The sequence below is a fragment of the Grammomys surdaster genome, unplaced genomic scaffold (assembly GCF_004785775.1).
Source record: "Grammomys surdaster isolate TR1022 unplaced genomic scaffold, NIH_TR_1.0 373, whole genome shotgun sequence".
NCBI classification, from domain to species: Eukaryota; Metazoa; Chordata; class Mammalia; order Rodentia; family Muridae; genus Grammomys; species Grammomys surdaster.
In genome coordinates, this window is record NW_021604792.1 from 4,184,634 (window position 1) to 4,207,432 (window position 22,799).

General features: G+C 42.1%; 1 protein-coding gene across 2 annotated transcripts in view; it reads right to left on the bottom strand.

Moving 5' to 3' along the window:
- The window catches only part of Ptpro (protein tyrosine phosphatase receptor type O), a 207,585-nt gene that overhangs the window by 44,040 nt on the left and 140,746 nt on the right, over nt 1–22,799 (bottom strand). Inside the window, exons 10-14 of one of the 2 annotated variants that reach the window (XM_028780946.1) lie at nt 21,843–21,954; nt 16,409–16,560; nt 15,249–15,369; nt 5,437–5,576; nt 2,397–2,529 (exon numbers count right to left, since the gene is read on the bottom strand). In XM_028780946.1, coding sequence (XP_028636779.1) covers nt 2,397–2,529; nt 5,437–5,576; nt 15,249–15,369; nt 16,409–16,560; nt 21,843–21,954 — 658 coding nt within the window. Of the gene's footprint in view, nt 1–2,396; nt 2,530–5,436; nt 5,577–5,675; nt 5,789–15,248; nt 15,370–16,408; nt 16,561–21,842; nt 21,955–22,799 lie in introns of those variants that run through there. The other variant, XM_028780947.1, reaches the window with a different exon arrangement.

Here is a 22,799-nt window from a genome sequence, read left to right on the forward strand (position 1 = left end):
CCAGATGACTGAGAATGTGGGCAGAATCCGCAGCAAGAGAACCTGGAGATGGGCGGTCACTGCATGGGGCTAGCCATGGAGGTGGCGAGACTGCTGGGGCCAGAGAGTAGCCTGCGATAGCGTGGGATGGTGCTTTTTGTTAAATATTTCAAGCTACAGTGAGTCTGTTTCCTAGACCTCCAGCAAGCAGGACACTCTTATAAGGAAAAGCTTCAAGGGTGAGAAGGATCAATGCTGGGGCTTGCAACTATTTGAAAATTAAGACTGTAGAAGTTGTCACCATCCATTACCATTGTTTAACACGTTCAAAAGCTCCAAAGGAGGCAGGTTCTTATTTCATGCCCAAGACTTTAAAATCAGGAAGCACAGCTGGATCGTTTGCTCCCAGCAGATAATGCATAGGAGTGAGGCATCAGAGAGCTGCCGTCTGTGGCTGCGTTTTACACATTACCAGAAGTAGGCATTCTGACGGGCTGTAGCCATATGCTCAGAGGCTTCCCGTCTGCACATACACAAAGATTAAATCTATTAATAAGTTGGAGAGTCCTTAAGAGTGAGGTTGCTGTCATGTGCTTTCTCTGATGAATGGTCTACTTATCATGGATGAACAGGAAAATGGAAGCAAGAAACAAGGAAATAGGTTCCATTGAGACAGGGGAGATGCTTGCCCCCCTTCATAGGTCAGAAAACAAGAGAGCTGATGGGCTTGCGTGCACATGCCTGTACCCCAACACTTGGGAGGTTAAGGTAGCAAGATTAGAGTCTTGGGGGCAGTTTGGACTATATAGTGAGTTTGAAGTCAGCCTGAGATACATGCTAACCCATCTCAAAACCCCACGGAGCCAATCCTTAATGCCTTGAGTACTTGCTATGTGCCACCTCTGCTCGGGTTTGTGGCTGAGTGCCAGGAAGACAGGAGAGCAGGCTGTCAACTCCATGGGGAGCCATATTTACCTCCCAAGCTTATCTGTTCACACTTGTAAGTAAACTGGACAAAAAATGTCACCTGTTACTCTTATTTCCCAGGGAACAGACAAAAAGTAATAGACATTAAAGTGCATTTTAAAAAGTGTCACAGAAGCCACTCATGGTGGCATATGACTGTAGCTCCAGCTTTTGAAAGAAGGAATGAAGCAGGGGGATCCTTCTGAGTTCAGGAAGGAATGATGCAGGAGGATCCCTACGAGTTCAAGAAAGAACGATGCAGGAGGATTCCTATGAGTTCCAGGCCAGCCAGGACTATGTAGTTAGAGCATTACTCAACTTTACTCTTTGTCAAAAACCAAACCATCCAAACAAGCAAATAAGAATAGTCAGACAAAAACCCTGGAGGAAAGGGTCCTGAGATGTAAGACGAAGGAGTGTAAAACATTGACCATGTGTACTTCTGTCTCTTCTCCTAACAAAGAAAAATTAAATAGGAAAACTAAGACCAAAACAAAGCAAGGCTGGCACTACTCACCAGTGCCTTAGCCAATAAACACAAGGCTAGTTTTCAGACACAAAAGCAAATCCATTAAAGGGACAGACTGTTCCTAAGAGTGGCTGTCTACACGGGGTCTTCACAGAGGGTCTGGAATTCCTGCTGAGAGCAATGTACATATTATACTGCAGGAAAAGAACAAGGAGGCTGGCCCTGTTCCAGCCTGTTAGCACGGCTGAAGTAGCCCCTTTCTTGCTTTGATTTTAAGTAGGAATGGTAACTCCTATTTGTTCAGGGCCAGCCAAGGACCTGTACAGATGAGAATGAGTTGGTCAGGATTATGTCTACCCCCGTTGAGGATTCTAAGGATAGTGACCTTGGTGATTTCTCTTGGTGTATGTCCTTTGGGACTGGTGTATGCCTTTAGGGCTTTCTGTGTTTTTGCTTCTAATATTCTAAAGAACATAAGATGAAACTGGAGATATAATTCAACAATTAAAAGCACTAGCTACTTTTGCAGAGAGCATGGATTTGGTTCTCAGCACCTACATGTTTGCTCACTACCATCTCTCTCTAGTCTAGGGGGATCTGATACACTCTTCGGACCTCTGGTGGCAGCAGGCATGTACACAGTGGGCATACACCCATGCAGGCAAGGCTATCATACTCATTAACATGAACATATAAAGAACTCAAATAACCCAAATCTAAAATTCATATACTGTTATCCTATATTTACATATGTTTTTTTTTAAAAAAAAAAGACTTGAAGACAATATGAATCTTTAAATCACATGTTCTAGCCAAGCGTACTTTGGGATAGGAGTCAAGGTCTCCCTGAACCTGTAGCTTAAGAGTTTTCCAAAGTAGACTGGTTCCGTAAAAAGGCAGGTTATGTCTACTTAGAAGGAAACACTAAAAAAAATAATGTAGAAACTTCCAAAGACCAGGTTGACTTAATCTGTATCATTACCCATTGTGGAGACAGCTATGAATGTAGGGATACTGGGGCTGTCGTGGCTGAAGCTGGTGACACTGCAGTTGTAGGCGGTGGCCGGGAGCAGGCTCGAGATGGTCACCACGTGGGAGGAAACAGCTACCGGTTCCTGGAGGTGGAGACAATAAAACACATTTCACATCATCCTCTTGTTTGTGAAAGTATTCTCCATATTAAGGAGGTTAGGTGCAGAGTAAAACCATAATTAAAAGATGGAAAAGGTTAATAGTGAAAAACCTTTCCCCCTTTCTCTATTCCCTTCCATGTCACCCTGTTCCATGGAAGCTGCCGTCATTCCTGGGTGTTTTTCTCCTTGTACCTACTTGATGGGGGCATAAATATGAAGTCACGGTTGACGTCACAGCCCACGGTCGTGAATGATGATGCAGTTTGCACACTACTCTGCTTATTCGTACTTGAATCATCTGTCGTCATCTTTGCTGTAAGTTCAAATTAAGCTGATTTATACTTTGCAAAATGAAAACATTAAAACTAGGTGCATGAATGTTTGTCTGTCTGTATGTATGGGTAGTGTATGCATTCAATGCCTGTAGAGACCAGAAGAGGGTACCATATCCCCTGGAACTGGAGTTGATGACAGTTGTCAACAACCATATAGGTTCTGGGAAAAATAACCTCAGTTCTGTACAAGAGCTGCAGGCATCATTAACCCTAAATCTCTCTTTCCGGTGCCCATTTTACCCTTCTGAAGGAGGGCACACAGGTCTGTTAGAAGTTCATACTTTATCTCACCAGCCTCCTACTGATGAAGGATTAACTGCTCTGTTGATTTTTTTGTGTGCTGTCGTGATCACGCTAAGTGAGCATCATCCTGCAAACATGGAAACCCTTGTGCATGTACAGTCACTTATTGCATTTATGTATATGTGATGGTTGCTATGGTCACCAGGACCTGGAATCACCCCTGAAATGGGGGTTGTTTAGATTAGGTTAGCCTCTGGGCATTCCTGTGAGATAGTTTTGTGATTAAGTTGATTGACCCAAGAAGACCCATCCCAAAGGAGGTTCTCTGAGCTTGGGTCCCGGACAACATAAACAGAAGGAAGCTATCTGAACAAAGACACCATAATTGTCAGCTTCTGAATTGTTGACGCAATGTGAGTGGCTTCCTCCATCTCCTCTGCCAGGAGTTCCCCACCATGAAGGACTGACTGTACACTGAAACTATGAGTTGGAAGAGATTCTTCCTGGAAGCTGCTTTTGTTAAGGTATTTTATCCTAGCAACAAGAAAAATTAAAACACTCTATATGGACACACAAATACAGATGGACAAGTAGACAGACAGACAGATACATACACACACACACACACTGTATTTGAAGGTATACAAATATGTATTCATATTTTCTCAGCAGTTGAATTACTCAGTCACCAAGTACGCCTTTTTAATACTGAAAACTATTGAAAATTAACCCTCCACAGGCCAGCATACCTGTTCCTTACTTTTGTGTGTTAATGACTGTTTTCCTGCTTTCTTTCTGACGTGGCATATTTGTCTGTAGGCTTTTCCAGTGAAAATTGTGTCTAGTAGTTTTATTTTGCATTTCGTATCATGAGGGAGATTTTTTAAGTTTTCATATGTTGAAGGATCTTTTGTTCTTGTTTTCCTATGTGTTTGTTTAGGGGTGTTGGTTTTCATCTTCATTACTTAAAGTGGTTCTTTATATATTAAGAACCCTACCTGTTTGTGTGCATTCTCTATTTTTATCACATTCACCCAAAGCATGGCATAGTGCTCAGAAGCAGAATTATCTCATTTTTTAGAAAAGTAAATTGCTAATTAGGTGGATCCATGGTCAGACAGTAACACACACACACACACACACACTCACACAGCACACTATAAACAATGAGCCAGCATGCCATTCTTTCTCAGAAGAAGATTGTGAAACACTGCAGCCTAGCCAGATGGTAGCCAACAGCACTGATTTCCCAACCCACCATCACCTAGGCCAGAAAAGAATTGCAGCAGGCAGAGAAAGCCTTTTGCTAAATGGGCTGAATTGCAGCAGGTAGCTGACTAACTATTGTGTCTCTAATGGAAGACATCACTATAGTTACAGAGGAGAAAATCCATTCCTGGCAGAACAGTTATTTTCCAAAAAGGTTCTTAGAACAGAGACAGGACCGAGCTAGTCAGCACAGATCAAAAGGGAGAAATTCATAGATGAGACCATCAAAGGGGCAGAGGAATCAAAGCCGATTATCTCAGCAATCAGTCTGAAAAGAGCTGTCCTCCCAGCAATCCTGTCTCTCCTCTCAGGCACAAGGCCTTCATTTATTGAAAGAGCATCAATTATTTATGCGGGGAGAATTACTCCACTCCCTGCAGTGTATGAACTGTCTCACTAACCTGCCCTTTCCCTTCCTCCTCTGGCTTTAAAGCTCTCTTCCCCCCTCCCTTTCTCCCTCTCTCCCTCCTCCCTCTCTCTTTCCCTCCTCCTCCTCCTCTTTCTCCCTCCCTCCTCCTCCTCCTCCTCCTTCTTCCTCTCTCTCTCTCAACTTAGCTACCCCCCAGAGCTGAGTGTCCACTCCTGCCCTCCATCATGACCTGGAGTATAGTACCTTAGTTTGTCATTTCTGCTCTTTATGACCCCAAAGCTTTAGCAGTAACCATTTCTGGGATTTTTGTCTTTTAAATTATTTCTACAAGATATGAGTTCCCACTCTTTGCTGGAGAACATATATTTTACTTATTTCTGCATTGGCATGATTATTTGCAATGTCTTTTTATATTTAACATAAGTTTAAATAAAAACACAATAAACAGTTCTTAACTGTTAAAGTAGCCTTTAGGTGATCTAAGGTCCTCATGGGTATGCCTTACAAATACTGCAAATTTCTACCTCTGCTCCTGTCCACCTCACCCCACCCACCCAAAAAACCCAAGCAGACAGTTTTCACACATTGTGGTTCCATGAAACAGAAGTTTCTAGTTACTCCATTAGCCTTAATCAACAATAATTCAGAAAGATAGTCAAAAGCAATCAGTACCTGGAGTTTGCCGCCGTGGCCAGAGCCGAGTTGCTGACAGAGGACTTCGAAGAAATCAGCGACACCCTCCTCAACCCACAGCAGGGTCACCGATGTCTGTGTTTTGTTCACTGCAAAGAGTGATTTCGGAGGGGCTGGTTCTGGGGGAAGAGCAAAAATTTAAAACACAAATACACACACACACACACACACACACACACACTTTTAGTAGTAACAGGGTGGATGCCCCGAGAACTCACAGGCAGGCAGATAAAAGCCTGTGTTTTATACTGCTTTTGGATATGCCCATCCACAAAGCCTGCCAACTGCATCCAACAGCAGAATGTTTTGTGTCCCCACTTGTGTTTTCAACTTCTCCTTTTGGACACTTCTGTTTTCTGTTTCGGCTTTATAACCAGACTCTATTAATAGTTTCTGTGTCATCCATCCTGGAGTTATCGTTGTCTTGACAACACGTAACTTTTTGAGTGAGACACAGAATTAGAAGAAGAAGAAGAGGAAGAGGAGGAAGAGGGAGAGAAGAGAAGAAGGAGAAGAAGGAGGAGGAAAGAAGAAAGGGAAAATGGGAAAGGGGCTCTTTTTCCTTAAGATAATGAAGATTTGGCCTTAGTATCAATGTGCCTTTTCTCTTAGGTCAGAAGTTTGAATTCTTGAAACTTTAGTGAAAATTAAGAGAGATAAAACTAAACAGTTAACATGATTTTTTATTTTTATTTTTTTTTTTTGGAAAAGGATGATGGAGGGGAACCAGATGCTTAATAGCATCTTAAAGATAAAAGTTTTATCATAGACTCTTTACCTTGATCAATAAATCAATTCATTAGTCAAGGGCCCCACACCATGCTATCTGGACCATTTTCTGTTCGTTTCCAGTAGCTGAGTCACCAGCTTAGTTGGCTTGGTCCTCTGGTCTAGTAAGTTGTATACAAGCTTATCTCTCAGTTCTGAATTTCTTCTCTACTCCTGCCCATGTATTGTGGATGCTGTGTGGTGACTTCTGTGTGGCAGATGCCATGACCTTTCTTTCTAGATGATCCAGAATGGGAACAGCTGAGCTCACGCTCCTGGTGTGACAGTGGGTTGTATTATCTTCGAGCAGATGTGGGCAGACCGGACAGGCTGCGTCTTCCCTGTCTAGGCTGACCTGGCAGTGTGTTCCACTATCTGCACTGTCCTTTCAGAAAACCAGATCTCTGCTGTGGATCTTTCATTGTTGTTACTTGTGTGTCTTTATGCTTTTTACCACACTCTCCTGAACCTGGTCCTCAGTCCTATATTTTCACAGTGCTTGAACATTCTGTGAAAAAAGTTGGCTCCTTTCAGGTCATTTCTGGTTGGTTTTGACTTCCTTTTTAAGAATATCCTAATTATGGCTTAGTAAGGAAACCAATACTTTAAAATAAGAATCATTGCAGGTGGCCTGAACTTGAGTGCCATTAGGAGTTAATTTCCCATGAGGAAGTGGCAAGTTCAGGTGAGAGAGTTAAAGAGGAGAAGAGATGAGTCAGGTTTAGGCAGGGAATATCCCAGCAGATGCCAGAATCTCCTTGTCACTGGCAAGTGTCACCCACTCCTCCAGGCCGGGCTCTGTCTCACTTCTGAAGAAAAGAGACCTATGAAACCTCAAGGGTCAGAGGTCACCGACTCCACCCCCATCTCTCGCTGCTGACAGGACTGTGAGCCAGATCTAAGATGTGGGGGATCATGCCAGCTCATAGTCGCACCCTTGAGAGCGAGTGTGCACAGTTGGGCAGTACTGAATAACGGCAGGCTCTGCCTTTTCTCTTCTAAGAATACACACTCCAAGGCCGTACATAGCTGTGTGCACTTGTGATCCTAGCACTTGTGATGGGGAAGCAGAAAAAGCCAGTTCAAGGGCAGCCTCAGGTACAGTGAGTCTGAGGCTAGTCTAGGTTATATGAGACTGTATCTTAAAAACCAACTTAACAAAAACCAGATAAAAAGAAGGAGTTAAATTTGATAACTTGCTTGTCACTCAAACATGAAGATCTGAGTTCAGATCCCCAGCACCTACATACGAAGTCAGGCAAGATGGCCTGAGATTCCAGCGTTGAGGAGACACCTACAGGCAGATCTTTGGAGCTCTCTGGAATCAGCAAGCTCATGGTTGAATGAGATTCCTTGTCTCAAAAAGGAAGGTGGAGCGTGATTGGGAAAGACATCTGAAGTTGACCCCTGACATCTATACACCCCCCCGACACACTCATACATGTGTGCGTGTGTATGTATCCATATGAGTGTGCCCATAACACCACACACAAAACCCAATGAAGTACCACATGCAGAACTTGGGCAGCATGGAAGGCGGCAATGCTAAGTACCATTTAATTTATATGGCTCCTGGGAAGATCAAGCTGCTGCCTCTCTGTGGAGCGGAGAGGACCTCAGAAGTTAGAGCAGCACCTAACCCTCTGTGCTTCACCAGAAAACCCCTTCTTTCTCTTGGAGGTCACAAGGGGAACAATCAAGTCTTAGTCTTGAAGCAGAACCTAATGTCTATATTGTTCCAAATACATCTTTCTTTGCTAGTATATTTCCTTCCTTTCTTTCTTTCTTTCTTTCTTTCTTTCTTTCTTTCTTTCTTTCTTTCTTTCTCTGTGGGGGGGGGAGCAGGGAGAATAAGAGAGAGATTATTGCACCTTACAAATCACTAATGTACCTAAACTGTCCTTATACTCATGGCAATCCTCCTGCTTCAGGCTCTCAAATGTGGGGATTCAAGGCACGAGACAGTATGTCCCATTTACTGTGTATTTTGATGCTGCTCACTGATGAAACTGTCCATTGAATAGTATTTATGACATTTTATTAAATCCAAAAGGGTGGGTGCACTCCCCAGTGCCTTTGTTGTATCCTTTTAAACTTGATGAGTTTTATACATGTGACATTGGTAGCAGTGCTGTAAAAATCATCTCTATGTCTGATGTGGAAAAACCCTATTTTCAATCTTCAGCCTCAGTGTGAGGAATTTCTAGAATTTTCCTAATGTGTGAAAATGCAAGTTGAGAGTCTTTTCCATGTATATTGTAATAAAGTTTTTACAGCAGAACAAAGCATTTTCACATAAATTATTTTCAACTTTGCCAACAAAGTATCTCCCATATGAAGTGGAAACTTAAGGGTTCTTTGGAAAGTTGATTGGATGGGGTTTTGCTGGGGTAAACACTCGAAGGAATGTTTAGTTGAAGTGGTCACAGGTGAAAGTCTAAGGCAGACTTGTGAAGGAACTTTTAGCTGAAGCAGACACAGATGAAACAATGTTCTGCTAAATTAAACACGTGAAAGGACACGTGATGAAAGAGTCTTTGCTAAAACACACATGTATTGATCCGCCTTCCACTGTGTAGTTGGGCTGCATTTGTTGGGACTCCATAGAGAGAAACGCACCAAGAAACTTTTGGTGGTGTGCTGTGATTTCTTGCTGTTTCCTTGGACTTGGAGTAATGTCAGCTGAGAGAGATGCATGTGCTGAGGCAAGACTTGTGGGGGACGCATGACGTGTGGAGGGTATAAAAAAGACCCGATGGCCAGTGAAGAAGGCTGAGTTAGGTTTGCTTATAGAGCTGGCTGTACAATGCTAGTAGGTCTTGAGTCTTCGCTGATTTTCTCTTCCCTGAGATAGGCACAGCCCAGAACTTCTGGTGTTTTTCCTGGTCCCTCCTGGTAATTGGAGGCAAGACTGAGGGCTGGTTGTCTCTGCTAGGTAGTGCTGTTGCTAACCCAACTCTACTGAACTCGACTGCTGGTGTATCCATGAAATGGTCTTGAGTGGATGAAGCTGTCACTGCTAATCATGAACTGAGTTGCCGATTTCCAGACAACAAAGACCGGAGTTGTTCCAAAGAACCTTTCTAAACAGGTCCACTTCCCCCTTATCCTTTCTTTCCCACCACTTCTGGTGGGTGGTGGGATAAAAGGGAGGTAAAAGCATTTAAGAACCACCATGAAAAATAGAGATTGAAAAAATTAAAGGTACACCCATATAAGTCATGGAGGCCTCAAGCAGAAGCAGCACAGTACTGTCATTGATGGTAGCAAACTCTGCAGGAGAGAGCACTGTGTGAAGCAGGGTGAGGGGGAGACAGCTGATCTGAGCGGGAAAAGTTACTCAGGCTGGGTCGTGATAAGTGTGTCAGGATAAGTGTGCCATGGTAACTGTGGTCAGGGCCAGTGTGTCAGGACCAGTGCGTCAGGATACGTGGCTCATAAAGTTTGGAAGAGAAAAGTTTAACAACAGTAATCTGTCAGATTTGGGTTTATTTTAGACTTCATCTCATCAACCTAGGAAGACTCTTTTTCTGAATTTAACTGGGAATTTGAATATTTAAAAAAAGAATACTGAAGAATATCAGAAGCAAATATGTAGCATCTGAAAATGTATTAAATGATAAATTAGAGGTTGGAGACATGGCTCAGTGGTTAAGAGCATCAGTTGCTCTTCAGAGGACGCTGGTTCAATTCCAGCATCCTCCTGGAGGCTCACAACTGCCTGCAACTTCAGTATCAAGGAATCTGACACTTTCTTTTGTCCTCTGCAGGCACTGGGCATGTATGTGGGGCAGACATGCATTCAGGCAAAAGACTGATTAAAAAAAAAAACCTTATTTACAGTGAGGGATGGGGAGAATATTCATTAAGTTCCTAACATACCAAATATGTTTTAAAAGTTCCTGTCCAAGAACAAACTCTGTCTTTCAGAATTTTTCACTCACATCCAAGTTTTCATGACTGAGATTGTCAAGCTGATGTCCTAAGATCTAGTTTCCAAAAGGGGAAGAGAAAGCCACAGAGCAGGTGTGTGGGGTTCCTCATGCGTCTGCTGTAAAATTCCTTAAGTCAGTGAAACGTGAGAAGCAGGCACATAGAAGGTACAGCCCACTGGTAAAGAAACAGGAAACCCCTAAATTCGCTGGTAAGAGTAGGCACGCAGTTAAATTCCGGATGCTCTAAGTATGTGTTCGTGGTGTGTAAATCACATGTCTTTCATATGAAGATTAAAAGCCAAAACAGGCTGGAATACAGTTATGTTGGTTAAGTGCTTGTCTAACATGCATGCGGCCCTGGATTTGATCCTTTGCATGACATACATTTGGGGTTTTGCTCCTACAATCCCCCTACTTGAGATATGTGGGAGACAGGTTCAGCTCATGGAGAGTCATGGCTACAGAGTGAATTCAAGACCAGCTTAGGCTACATAGGATTCTGTCTCAAAACAGAACTATCATAAAGTAAGATGTGTTAAGGTAAAGATAGGTATAATAATTTAGGGAGAGATATGGACTATAAAAAATAATATAAATTGTCACAGCAACCCACAGTGAGGGGGGTAAACTTGTGAATGTACATATAAACACATATATTTATTTTATTGTATTATGTTGGTGATGGTATTGAGGATTGAACCTGGGACCTTGTGTATGTTAAGCAAATGCCTACATCCAAGGCCTGCCTATGTATGAATGTATGTATGTATGTATGTATGTATGTATGTATGCATGCATATGTAAATTGTAAAAAATCATAAAACTTGTATGTGCACACAACGTCTCAGGTAGTCAAAGCAAAGTTAACAGAAAAGTAAAGCTGCTGGAAGCATTTTGCTCTTTGATTTAAAATATACTACAAAGCCATGGTAGCCAAAGCAACAGAGTAGTGACATCCAAGGGATCCAAACGGAGAGCCCAGAATCAAACCCAACATTTACAACCAGCTGACTCTTGATAGATGCAGCAGTTTTTTGTTTTTTTTTTATTCATAAAAGGAACAGAGATCCACTATTGCCAGTGGAATTTGGGCTTGAATTACTCTCTTTCTCTTTCTCATGAAAGACGTGGTGGCAGTGAGGATTTGATCCGTTACACCACATACATTTGGGGATTTACTCCTGGAGTCTCCCTACTTCAGATGTGAAGGAGACAGGATCAGCTCAAGGACAGTCTTGGCTGCACAGTGAACACAGTTTCTGTTTGTCTTGAGGAGTCTCTTTCATTATTGAATGAAATAAATGTATAGCTTTATTAAAAAAAAGAAGATAAAGAAGGTCCAGGCCTCTGTCTCCAGCTCCAGGCTTGGTGTGTGCGAGGGTGATCATGTGTCTGGGGTGCAGCTAGCTCACAGGGGAACTGCATGCTGCTAAGTGTCGATTCTCCTGGGAGTAAGCTAGGAATTTCTCTTCTTTGCCATCTGCGGTCTGGGTAAAGCAGAACTTCACAAGGGTGATTTACAAGGGTGGAGTTGAGTTTTCCCTTCCTTCATTGGCTGCTCCATGCCACCCTCTCTTTCTGGAATCTTCTCTCTGTTCAGTCTCTGGGTACTGGAATGTGGGCCACACTCAGGGCTTCTCACTTCAGTCTCTAATTGGTTCTTGGTGTTCTAATTCAGACATCCCAGACCAGAAGTTCCCTGTGATCTCTGGACACAGATCGGCCATCTCTCTGCTGGACACCTGCACTTTTGTTTTCTATAGTTTTCAAACCATTTTTTTTTAAATTAGAAGAACCATGGGCTCTTAACACCCCTTCCCATTAACACTTCACAGATCCTGCTTGTCTCTGTGTCTTCCTGAGTTACACAATCAGAAAACAGACTTGCCCAAGAGCCAAGCTGAGGAGTTATTCTTCATTTCTTTCTTTCACTTCCTATATTTGTCCAAAAAGAAAGTTCTGGAGCCTCAATGTCTGAAATACCTCCCGAATCCTGTCCAAATCTCTCCATCTCTGTTACAGACACCTCCTCTAGAGTTGCTCTTACTTCTCAAGATCACAATGGTCTTCTCCATATTTGGATAACTAACCATTCTAAGGGAATCCTCTGCTTTCATTGTTGGTCCAACTATGCTTTCTTTTTAATTCTGTCATTTGTGTGTGTGCATGTGTGTGAGTGTATGTGTGTCCATGTGTATGTATGTATGTGTGTATGTGCATGTGTACATGTGTGTATGTATGTATGCGCATTTGTATCCATGCATGTATGTATGTGTATATATGCATGAGTGCACGTGTGTGTGCATGCATGTTTGTGTGCGTATTTGTGTGTATGCACATGTATACATGTGTTTGTTGTGCATGTGTATATATGCATACATGTGTGTATGTGTGTGTGTTTGTTGTGCATGTGTGTACATATGTGTATTGTATGTGTGTATATGCGTGTGTTTGTGTGTATGCATGCATGTGTGTGTGCACGTGTATACCGTGTGTTATGGCACTTGTGTGACAGTCAACTTTTGGCAGTTGGTTCATTCTTTCCATCATGTATGTCCCAAGGATGTAACTCAGGTCCTCATGCTGCCAGCAAGCACTGAACTATCTGATTGGCTCCCTCATGGCATTCTAATATGACACCAGAATAAACTCATTAAGAGTAGAAATTGTATATGCTTTTCTATTTCATAATATTAAACAGTTTTCAAGGAATTAGGTAAATTAATTTTTTAGAGGTCATCATAAAGAATGATTTTTTTTGATGCAATTAAGGTACAACATTAAAATTATCCAACACTTCATTTCTGATTTTAGCATCAGCATCTCAGTGAGAATTTAGCTTTTGCCACCCTCCTAAGAATCTGAGGCCATCTTCAGATGCAGTAGATACAGAGGAATGTATGTATTGGATAAAATGAAGAAAAAAATTGTTTTCTTTTGTTGGGATCCTCTTTTCTTTTAAAGAATAGTTTCTGCATTCCTTTATTTGTCGGGGAGGGGATGAGGAAACTGAGGAAACTGTGAGTCAGCAGCTTGCATGTGGATGTCAGAGAACAATTCCCAGGACTCAGTTCTCTCCTTCCATGATGTGGGTCCCAGGGATCAAATCCTGTGTCAGGCTGGCCGTGAGCACTTGTCTGCAGAGCCATCTCCCTGGTCCATTGTTTCTGATTTCCTAAGGATTTCTCAAAATACCCTGCTGAGAGCAGTGCACCTGCAGAGAGCTTGTGCTTCTGAGATGTGCTTGTGTGAGCCTCTGCTCACAGCCACAGGTATGAGCATAAGGAATGGCAAACAGTATGAAACCCCCTTGAACACGGTCAAGCACAGGCGAGGAGTTACCACGGAGTCTGAGCAGCGATGGTGGCAAGCCGTGGCACCTATTTCGAAATACTTCCCTTGTCATATTGCACATTTTAACTCTGAGACACAAACGCTGACATCTCTGCTGCGAGCCTTAGTATTGATGAGCTGTGTCTAGGTTATGTTTCATTTAGTTTGTGACAGGCTGGATTAAGAAGTGATTAAGAGCACTGATTGCTCTTCCAGAGGTCCTGAGTTCAATTCCCAGCAACCACATGTTGGCTCACAACCATCTGCAGTGGGGTCTGATGCCTCTTCTGATGTGTCTGAAGAGAGCAATGGTGAATACATAAAATTAAAAAATAAAAATGCCTTAAGAACCCTGTCTTCAGCACGCATTGCTTATGAGCAACTACGCTTACACCAATGATGCCCAAGAAGGTGACCACACAGCCCTCTGCCATCTCATCCTCCATCACCTATGGTCAATGGTAGACTGTCCTTTCCCAAACTCCCTTTAGGTATCAAAAATGAAGTGTGCCCTTAACACTTGGTAGATTTTTCCGTGAGTAACTGTTGTAATTGCACATACTTACTGGGTACAGCATTAGAAAAACTGTAGAGTGCGTTCGGTAAGTAATGATCAAGGCAGACCATGTCATTATCTCTTTGTATTTAGAGCCTCAGAACTCCTTTCCTCCAATTCATAATCAAACACAATAGGTTACTTACTGGACCTAGAACCAACCTCCTATACTGTCTTCCTTGCTCTGTGACGTCGGCCGTAGTTAAGGTAATTTTCCTTTGTGTCTCACTAAAGGCAAGCACTTCTAGGTTCCTATCTCTTGCTCTAACTACAGTTTTATTCAAGGCTATTCTCTATGCCCGCTCAGTTATTTATGATAAACTAACTAATCTTCACATTTATTCACCTTTTGAATAGAAGATTTTGAAGAGAAGATTTATTTTCTTTTGTTTGTGTGTGTATGTGACAGAGAGTGTGTGTTTGTGCAGGTGTGTGCGCAGGTGTCCACGGTGGCCAGAGAGGTGACAGGTCCCTTGGAGCTCGAGTCATAGGTGTCTGTGAGTTGTCTGGTGTGGTGTGCTGAGGTTTAAAACCCCCTGAAAGCACCATAAGCACTCCACTACTGAGCTATTTCTCCAGACCCCCTTTCCTACTACTGATTTTTTTTCTTTCTCTTATATTTTAAATCCAAACTTAGTCATTTTTGCTAGGCATAGACTTCAACACCATCAGCGGAAACAGCTGTGTCTGAATCCACCTGCAGGGAATCTGTATCATTATGTGACGAATTGGTGTAATATACCTTTCCCTCTTATAAATTATTTTCCTCTTATGTCGAGGAATTATGAAATGGTATCGACTTCAATAAAGACGAGGTATTTTAGTCAGCCTAAATTAATAAGGAGCAATATTTACATGAAAGAGACTGCCGTTGGAGTGGATGGCAAAACTAGACACCAAATGAGATAACCAGCAAGGTCTTCCATTTCTAAAGTTCCTAAGGCTCCTTGGTCCCTCCAACACTGCTAAGAAGGGCAAAGGTCCATGTCACAGCCTGGTTTACACTCCACTCATACAAACAGAAACTCATACCAATGCGGTTGTGTTCTTTCTCTAATGTGTCTATTTTGTACTTCTCAGAGAGAATCCCCTGCTTCTGGTTTGGATCCACTGAGCTGAAGAGCCCCCGCTGACTAAGGGATACAAATGCCCTTACCCCAACACAGACTCTCCAGCCCTCTCCTCTCCGATCTCCTTACCTAGCTTGACAAGGCGGAGCATGGAGGTGTTACTCCCTCTCTCAGTGCAGGCCGTGACAGACAGATTGTAGATATCTCCCGGAGGCAGGCTAAGGATGGCCGTCATGACATTGCGTGTCACCTGCAAGACCATCAAGATTTGTGATTTCAAGGACTGTATGAGCCCGCACCTCACCCTACACAGCGAGCACACAGATATGAACTACAGGCATCTATTAAACAGCACGAACCCCCGAGTTTACACCGACACCTACAGTTGACTAGTGTTTTATTGCTGGACTGGGTTGTTTGAATGCAAGCTCTCTTAAAGTGCACCGTACATATCAGCTTGGACAATTTTCTAACGTGTTGGCCCTTACTTTGGTGTCATTCCGAATATTCACAACAGCTTCTAGAAAACACATTTACCGTATGGCTCCGAAGAAACGTAGACAGGTTTGCACACACATAGTTGTTTAGACAAAAACTCCTGTCTCCTATATAGCTAGAGAGAATTATGTGATCCAGTTCTGACCAATAGATTGCAAATGCAAACAAAATGGGCAGTTTCTAGGTTAGTTCCCATCCTGCAAGGGCTGGGTCTCCATCGCTGTTCTTTGTCTCTTCCTTCAGACTAGTGTGTGCACAATAGGAGCGAAGCCTAAATGAGCTCACTACGTAGAGGTGGGTGGAGCAGCAGCAGAGGAGATCAGAATGCCTCTCATTTTATATTTTACCCAACCCATTTTCTTTTTATTTGTTTTGACTGCGGTAGTTTAATCGTGGTCAAAAAGCTTAAAAAAGCAGAGAGAAGACACCGATATCCCAAATGCACTCAGATATCTGGACAAGCAGATCACTGTGAAAATATTGACATGGACGAGTGGTAGCTTGTTTGACAATGCTCAGCATCCTGAAGAAAATGCTCTCATGTATCCTAGGATGGTCTTGAACTCTCTAGGTATTGAAGGTGACCTTAAACTCCCTCTCAGGCCCCCACCTTTCCAGCACTACTAGACTCAGCTTTCAAATTACAACTTTAAATATAAGTGAAATCAGGACCAGCAGATGACTTCAGCTCCCTGTCAAAGACTTGAAAAGGTAAGCTTAAGTAAGGGTTGCCAGCAGCTCGTGCCGCCCAACTTCTTGGATGCCCGATGTCAGGACTCAAAGGAACGTACGCTCTTTTTAATTTTCTTCCTCCCTTCTGCAACGACCATCCAGTGCAGCATTCTAGAATGGGACAGGTCAGTGGTGGCATCTCCATAGGTCCAACTGATGTACAGCAGGCTGTTGATGTACTCCACAGATGTGATTTCTGGAGCGACGGGGGCTGCGAGGAAAGAGGTACAGTTTAGAATAAAGGCTCATGGCTGAAGTACTTCCCAGCCAAGTGTAAGATCCTATGTGACTTAGAAGACTCAAAATTCAATTTCAAGCCAGGCAGTGGTGGTGCAGGCCTTTAATCCCAGCACTTGGGAGGCAGAGTGGATCTCTGCAAGTTCTAGGCTACCCTGGTCTACAGAGCAAGTTTAAGGACGGCCAGCACTATAGAGTGAAACCCTCTCTTGAAAAAAGCAAGAAAGAAAAGAAAATTTAGCTTCATACCTCATGACGATATCTCAGAAACAAAACTGGAAGTCAGTGGTAGAGGCTGGGCACTGGCTCTATGGCGCCATCTTAGACACCAACAGCCTAATCCAGTCCAGCCTGAGGAGATCAAGACCTCCTGTATAGGCAGCAGTTTCAAGATGTCTAAAACGTTTCATTATTCAGGCATATTGGGTACATCACCCAGCAATAAAAGACTCTGGTAATTATCCCCCCAAAAGTGAGAAATCTGAGGCCCTGTAATATTAAATTCCTTACTGTGACACATGAAAGGTACTTAGGAGAGCAAAGAACGGCAGGGGACATGGGAAGACAGAGAAAATAAAGGCACAGGAAGAAGATCTGACAACTGTTATTTCTGACATAACACAGTGACATCACTGATAGAATCTAGCCCTGTACCCTGCAGAAAGGGGGGTCCGAATAAACACAGCTGATGTAAGCAGTAAGAAGGAGTAGATTTTAAAGTCATGCCCAAGTCTTAAGCCTAGCCATGAGGCTATTTCTTTACTCCACATTCTAACACTTTAAAATTAAATTTTCATCTAATTTAAAATGTAATATTTTGCTGAGGAGGACATTTTATTTAAACTTTATACCATAAAAGCTCTGAGAGTGTTTGTAAAATTATTGCTTTAAAGGGTTTCAAAACTCTAAAGATCTTAAAGAACAAATGTACAATTAAATTCAAATTACATGCGCGAAGTACCTAGAAAGCAAACATTCACCACATGACATGACATACGTTCAACCAAAATCTTTGAAGTAGAATTTCTAGAAATCATGAGACTCCTTTCCTTTAATAGGACACTATTGGGTGACAAGGATTCTTAGTAGATGACTATTTCAAGACTTACTACCACATAAAGGACTTACAGCATGTGTCATGTGTAACAGCTGCACACCATCTGTATGGAGCACATGTTTACATGCGTGTGTCATGTATAACAGCTACACAGCATCTGTATGGAGCACATGTTTACATGCGTGTGTCATGTGTAACAGCTGCACAGCATCTGTATGGAGCACATGTTTACATGTGTGTGTCATGTGTAACAGCTACACAGCATCTCTATGGGGCACATGTTTACATGCATGTCTGTACCATCCAAGCATGTTTCCTGTGAAGTATGAGCAGTCCCTTTCCTTGTGTCTAACAACACAATCCCTAAGTATCACCAAGGCTTTCCCTGTTGGTCCTGAATGTCCACTCAAAGGCTGTGGAGCTGATGGAGACCTTAGCGGGGGGCCCGGTGAGAGGCAGTAGGTGACTGGGGATTTGACCTGGAAGCATATACGTTGTGCCAGGTCTCTTCTTCTTTCTCTGTCCACTTAACTCTCTGAATGACAGGAACTGAGTGGTTTGGCTGCTTCAGATGCTTCATGCCATGGTGTTCTGTCTCATTTTATACTGAAACCTCAGAAACCATGAGTTCACAGAAACCATTCCTTATTATAAGTCGGTTGTCTCGGGATATTCTGTCACAGTAATATAAGACAAAAATGTCCATATCGTATTCTTTATTGATCTAACTCAGAGAAATACTTGTGCTTTGTTCAAAGGGATTTTCCCTTATATTCTAATTTTGGTGAGGGTGTGAAATACTCTTAAAACTACAAGTCAAGAAGTATGTACCTGGTCCTCTTCACAGGGCTGAGCCTTTAGATTTTGTATTTGCTGCTTTAAAATTTTGCATATTGCCAAAGGCCACAAGATGTCACTAGTTGTTTATTAAACCTTATTTGACATACTAATATAATTACTGTGAATTTGGCCTAACCCTGGTAGTAGATTGAAGTCTGGATAAGTCAAAGTTAATTCTTCAGGTGAGGGAAATACTGAGGACTGGACCACTGAACTTAGAGTCTCCTGCAAGATAGCAAGGGCTCTAAGCCTGATGTACACACCAGTCCCGCCCTGTTTATTTAGAGACAGCATCTCACAAAGTTCCCTAGGCTGGCTTTGAATTCACCCTGTAGGCCAGGCTGGACTTGAACTTGCCATCTTCCCATCTCAGGCTCACAAGTAGCTGAGATTACTGGCCTGTGCCTTTACAGCCAGTAGCTAGTGTCCTTTCACACCATACGATCTGAAGATTTGAATTAAAATGTTAGACGTAGTAGAGAAAGTCAGGAGAATCTCATTCTTTAAAATATAGGACTCTTGTTTGAAATGATAAAAGTCAGACAAAGGACTGAAAGGCTAGAACTTCAGCCAGTTTAATACATAAATATACACATATATGTATATGTGTGTACACATGTATTTGTATATACCCTTTATTTTTGTACATCTGTGGTGTTTGTGTGATGTATGTGTGTGGGGGATTAAGTGTGCTTACTTATGCGTATGCATGCAGAGACCTATTGCTATCTATCTATCTATCTATCATCTATCTATCTATCTATCTATCCATCCATCCATCTATCATCTATCTATCTATCTATCTATCTATCTATCTATTAATCACTATTTACTATCAATCATCTATCTATCTATCTATCTATCCATCCATCCATCCATCTATCTATCATCTATCTATCTATCTATCTATCTATTAATCACTATTTACTATCAATCATCTACCTATCTATCATCTATCTATCTATCATCTATCTATCATCTATCTATCATCTATCTATCATCTATCTATCTATCTATCTATCATCTATCTATCATCTACCTATCTATCATCTATCTATCTATCATCTATCTATCTATCTATCTATCTATCTATCATCTATCTATCATCTATCTATCTATCTATCATCTATCTATCTATCATCTATCTATCATCTATCTATCTATCTATCTATCTATCTATTAATCACTATTTACTATCAATCATCTACCTATCTATCATCTATCTATCATCTATCTATCTATCATCTATCTATCTACCTATCTATCATCTATCTATCTATCATCTATATATCTATCTATCTATCATCTATCTATCATCTATCTATCTATCTATCTATCTATCTATCTATCATCTATCTAGCCATCCATCCATCTTTCACTATTAATCATCTATTTACCTATCACTATCTATCAATCATCTATCTAACTATTTATCAGTATTTACCTATCAATCATCTACCTATCTAGCATTTATCTCATCTAAACCGTTGTAAATTTTGCTCTGCTCCAGGCAGGTCCTAATTTCATTTTATTGTAAAGATTTTGTTCTTATTTTCAGTTACATATACGTGTGTGTACATGGGAAGGATGGCTGTGACCATGAGTGCAGTGCCCAGTGACGCCAGAAGATGGCGACAGATCCCTGTGGTTATAGGTGGTTATGAGCCACCTGATATGGAGGATGGAAACTAAGCCCAGGTACCCAGCAAGAGCAACAGGAAGTCTTGACTGCTGAGCTGTCTTTCAGTCCGTGGTGATCATTTTAAAAGGCACAATACTGCAGACAGAACCCTGGCCCTTGGTACTTCACTATTGCTGCTGCCCAAGACCCTGAAAGCCATAACCTAATGCATGAACTTTGTCTATACAAGTCATTTGGCTGGGTCTTGGAGAGTTCTGCTGCGGAGGAAAAGAGGTTCAAAATCATTGAGATGGTCCACTCAGATGTCTCCAACCAGAAATGAGCAGAGCCAGTCCAGAGGCCGATTCTCTTGAAAGGGAGGGAAGGGCACTCATTCTATCTAGGGAATGAAGGGCACCCATTCTATCTAGGGAGGGAAGGGCATTCATTCTCTGAAAGCAAATCTCCATGGAGTTACCGTGAAAGCATTAGTGCTATAGTGAAATTTAATTATAGTTAAACATGTGCTTATTAATGCAGTTTGACCAACGGCCATAGTGTTTACCTAGTGATTGGTGCCACCTCCTCTTTTGGGATTTTCTCATTGGCCCTTCTAACATGACTATTGACATCTGGAACAGAAATTATGCTGGACCCTGGAGATTATACAAACTAACACACCAAGTTTGTCATCTCCACTGCTTTCCCAATATGACTCTCCATCCAAAGAAAGTTCTTTAACAGTGTTGTTCCAAACAAGGGTTATTGCTTCTTTTATTTTTAGGATTCATTTTGTTTTTAATTTATGTATATATCTGTGTTAGTTTATACACATGTGAGTGCAGGTGCCTATGGAGGTCAGAAGAGGGATCCAGTTTTTAGATCTGGAGTTATAGGTGGCTGTAAGCCACCCAGCTTGGGTACAGGGAACTGAACTCAGCTCCTCTGGAAGAGCTGCAAGTGCTCTTAGCCACTTGGCCTCTCCCCTAGCGCCAAGGTCAGTCCCTCATTGAATGAATTATTCATTTTTATTGTTTTCTCCAATCATTGTCCTCGTAACCGCACAGCTTAAAGCTTTTGGAGAAACTAAGACTGACGTAATTTAAGCATCCAAACTCGGTGCCTTGTAACTTGCTAAGTGGCTTGTTCAAAAGAAGTCGTCATTGCTTGTCACGAAGCATTTCTCATCATTCTCTTTTGTACCTTACACAGACCTGAGGCTTGGGAAACTTGACTTGCTCAGACTCACAGTGACCGGAGGCAGAGCCTCACTGGTGTGAACACCTCCTCAAAGGCCGTCAGTGAACTCTAGAACCACCAACCGTTGAGTGCAGAAATGGAATAATTAACGAGGAGATGAAACACTCTCAGAGATCTGATGACCTAATACATAACATCAGTCAAGCGTGCGGGGGAAGCTGAAAGCTGTGTCTGCTGCCTCCAGCTCTGTTCTGATCGATGTTGGCTGGAGAGCACACGCCAAGGGCGGTGAATGAACGCACATGCCCAGGGCAGCGACTCCAAGTGAACTAACGTCGAGGGCAGGAACTGTGGATTTTAAAGTCAGACTCTCATTTCTAATGCTTATCAATTACATCACGAGACGCCAGAATCAAGAGTGTATCTTCCATGAAGATGTCAAGGCATTGATGAATGACTACCACTTTCAGCGCTTGCGAACCCCTGGTACCTGCTCAAGATGGCTTCCCCTGTGGGACCTTTTTTCTCCAGCACTCACCTGTTATGAAGCTGATGGTGGAACTGTCACAGCAGCTCAATTCTGGATCTCCCCATGTCACCATGGTTACGCGGAAGTTGTAGTACCACGCTGGCAATAGGTTTGCTATTCTCTGAATAAGGATGGGGGAAAATCAGGAGACAAAAGACTAAGAGGAAAACAGTGTTTATGAAGTTGATTTACTTTCCTTGGGTCATGATAAATATTAATAATCTTTTGTTTTCTTTTTCTATATCTTTAGAATTATCTTTGAAGTGAAATGAGCCATAAAAGAAATGAGATACATAATTTTAAAAATAAAAGATTGAAAGGCAGAATAAATATGGGTATTGCTTCACCATTTCCAAAGATATACTGCATAATGAAACAGCACTTATTTATAAGTGTTTGCGCAAATTTATTTCCCCACTTCTCAGAAAAAGGGATAGTATGACAACGAATGACAGGATGACAATGAGCAGAAGTCTTATTGGGTGTCGATGACCAAACTGTCATCCATCAGTTGGAGAGCAAATCTGTGCTTCAGGCGTCATGCATAGGTTGCCTACATTTTGCAAAATGAATCTAGTCTCAGAAAAAAAAAAAAAAACACCAATTATCACATAAGCTTTGAAAGCTGTTGCCAAAGGGTTGGCAATGCAAGTATTTGTTGATTTGTACAGGCCAAGAGGAGTCATGGTTAGATACAGACAGTGTCAGTCAACTGTAGAAGGCAAGAGGGAAATCACTTGTGATGAAAGTTAAGTGTGGGGCAGCTCTACTCTGATTGGAGAAAATTCATTACGAGAAAAATAACATCAGGGGTGAAAATTACTTGCATAACCAATTTTATCTCTTTCTCCAAAGGCAAAGATAGAATCTAAACCTGAAGGAATATAAAGTCATGGACCAGCAACCCAATAGGAAGCAAGAGTGGCCTGGAGTGCCTTTAATCCCAGCACTGTTAAAGCAGGACCA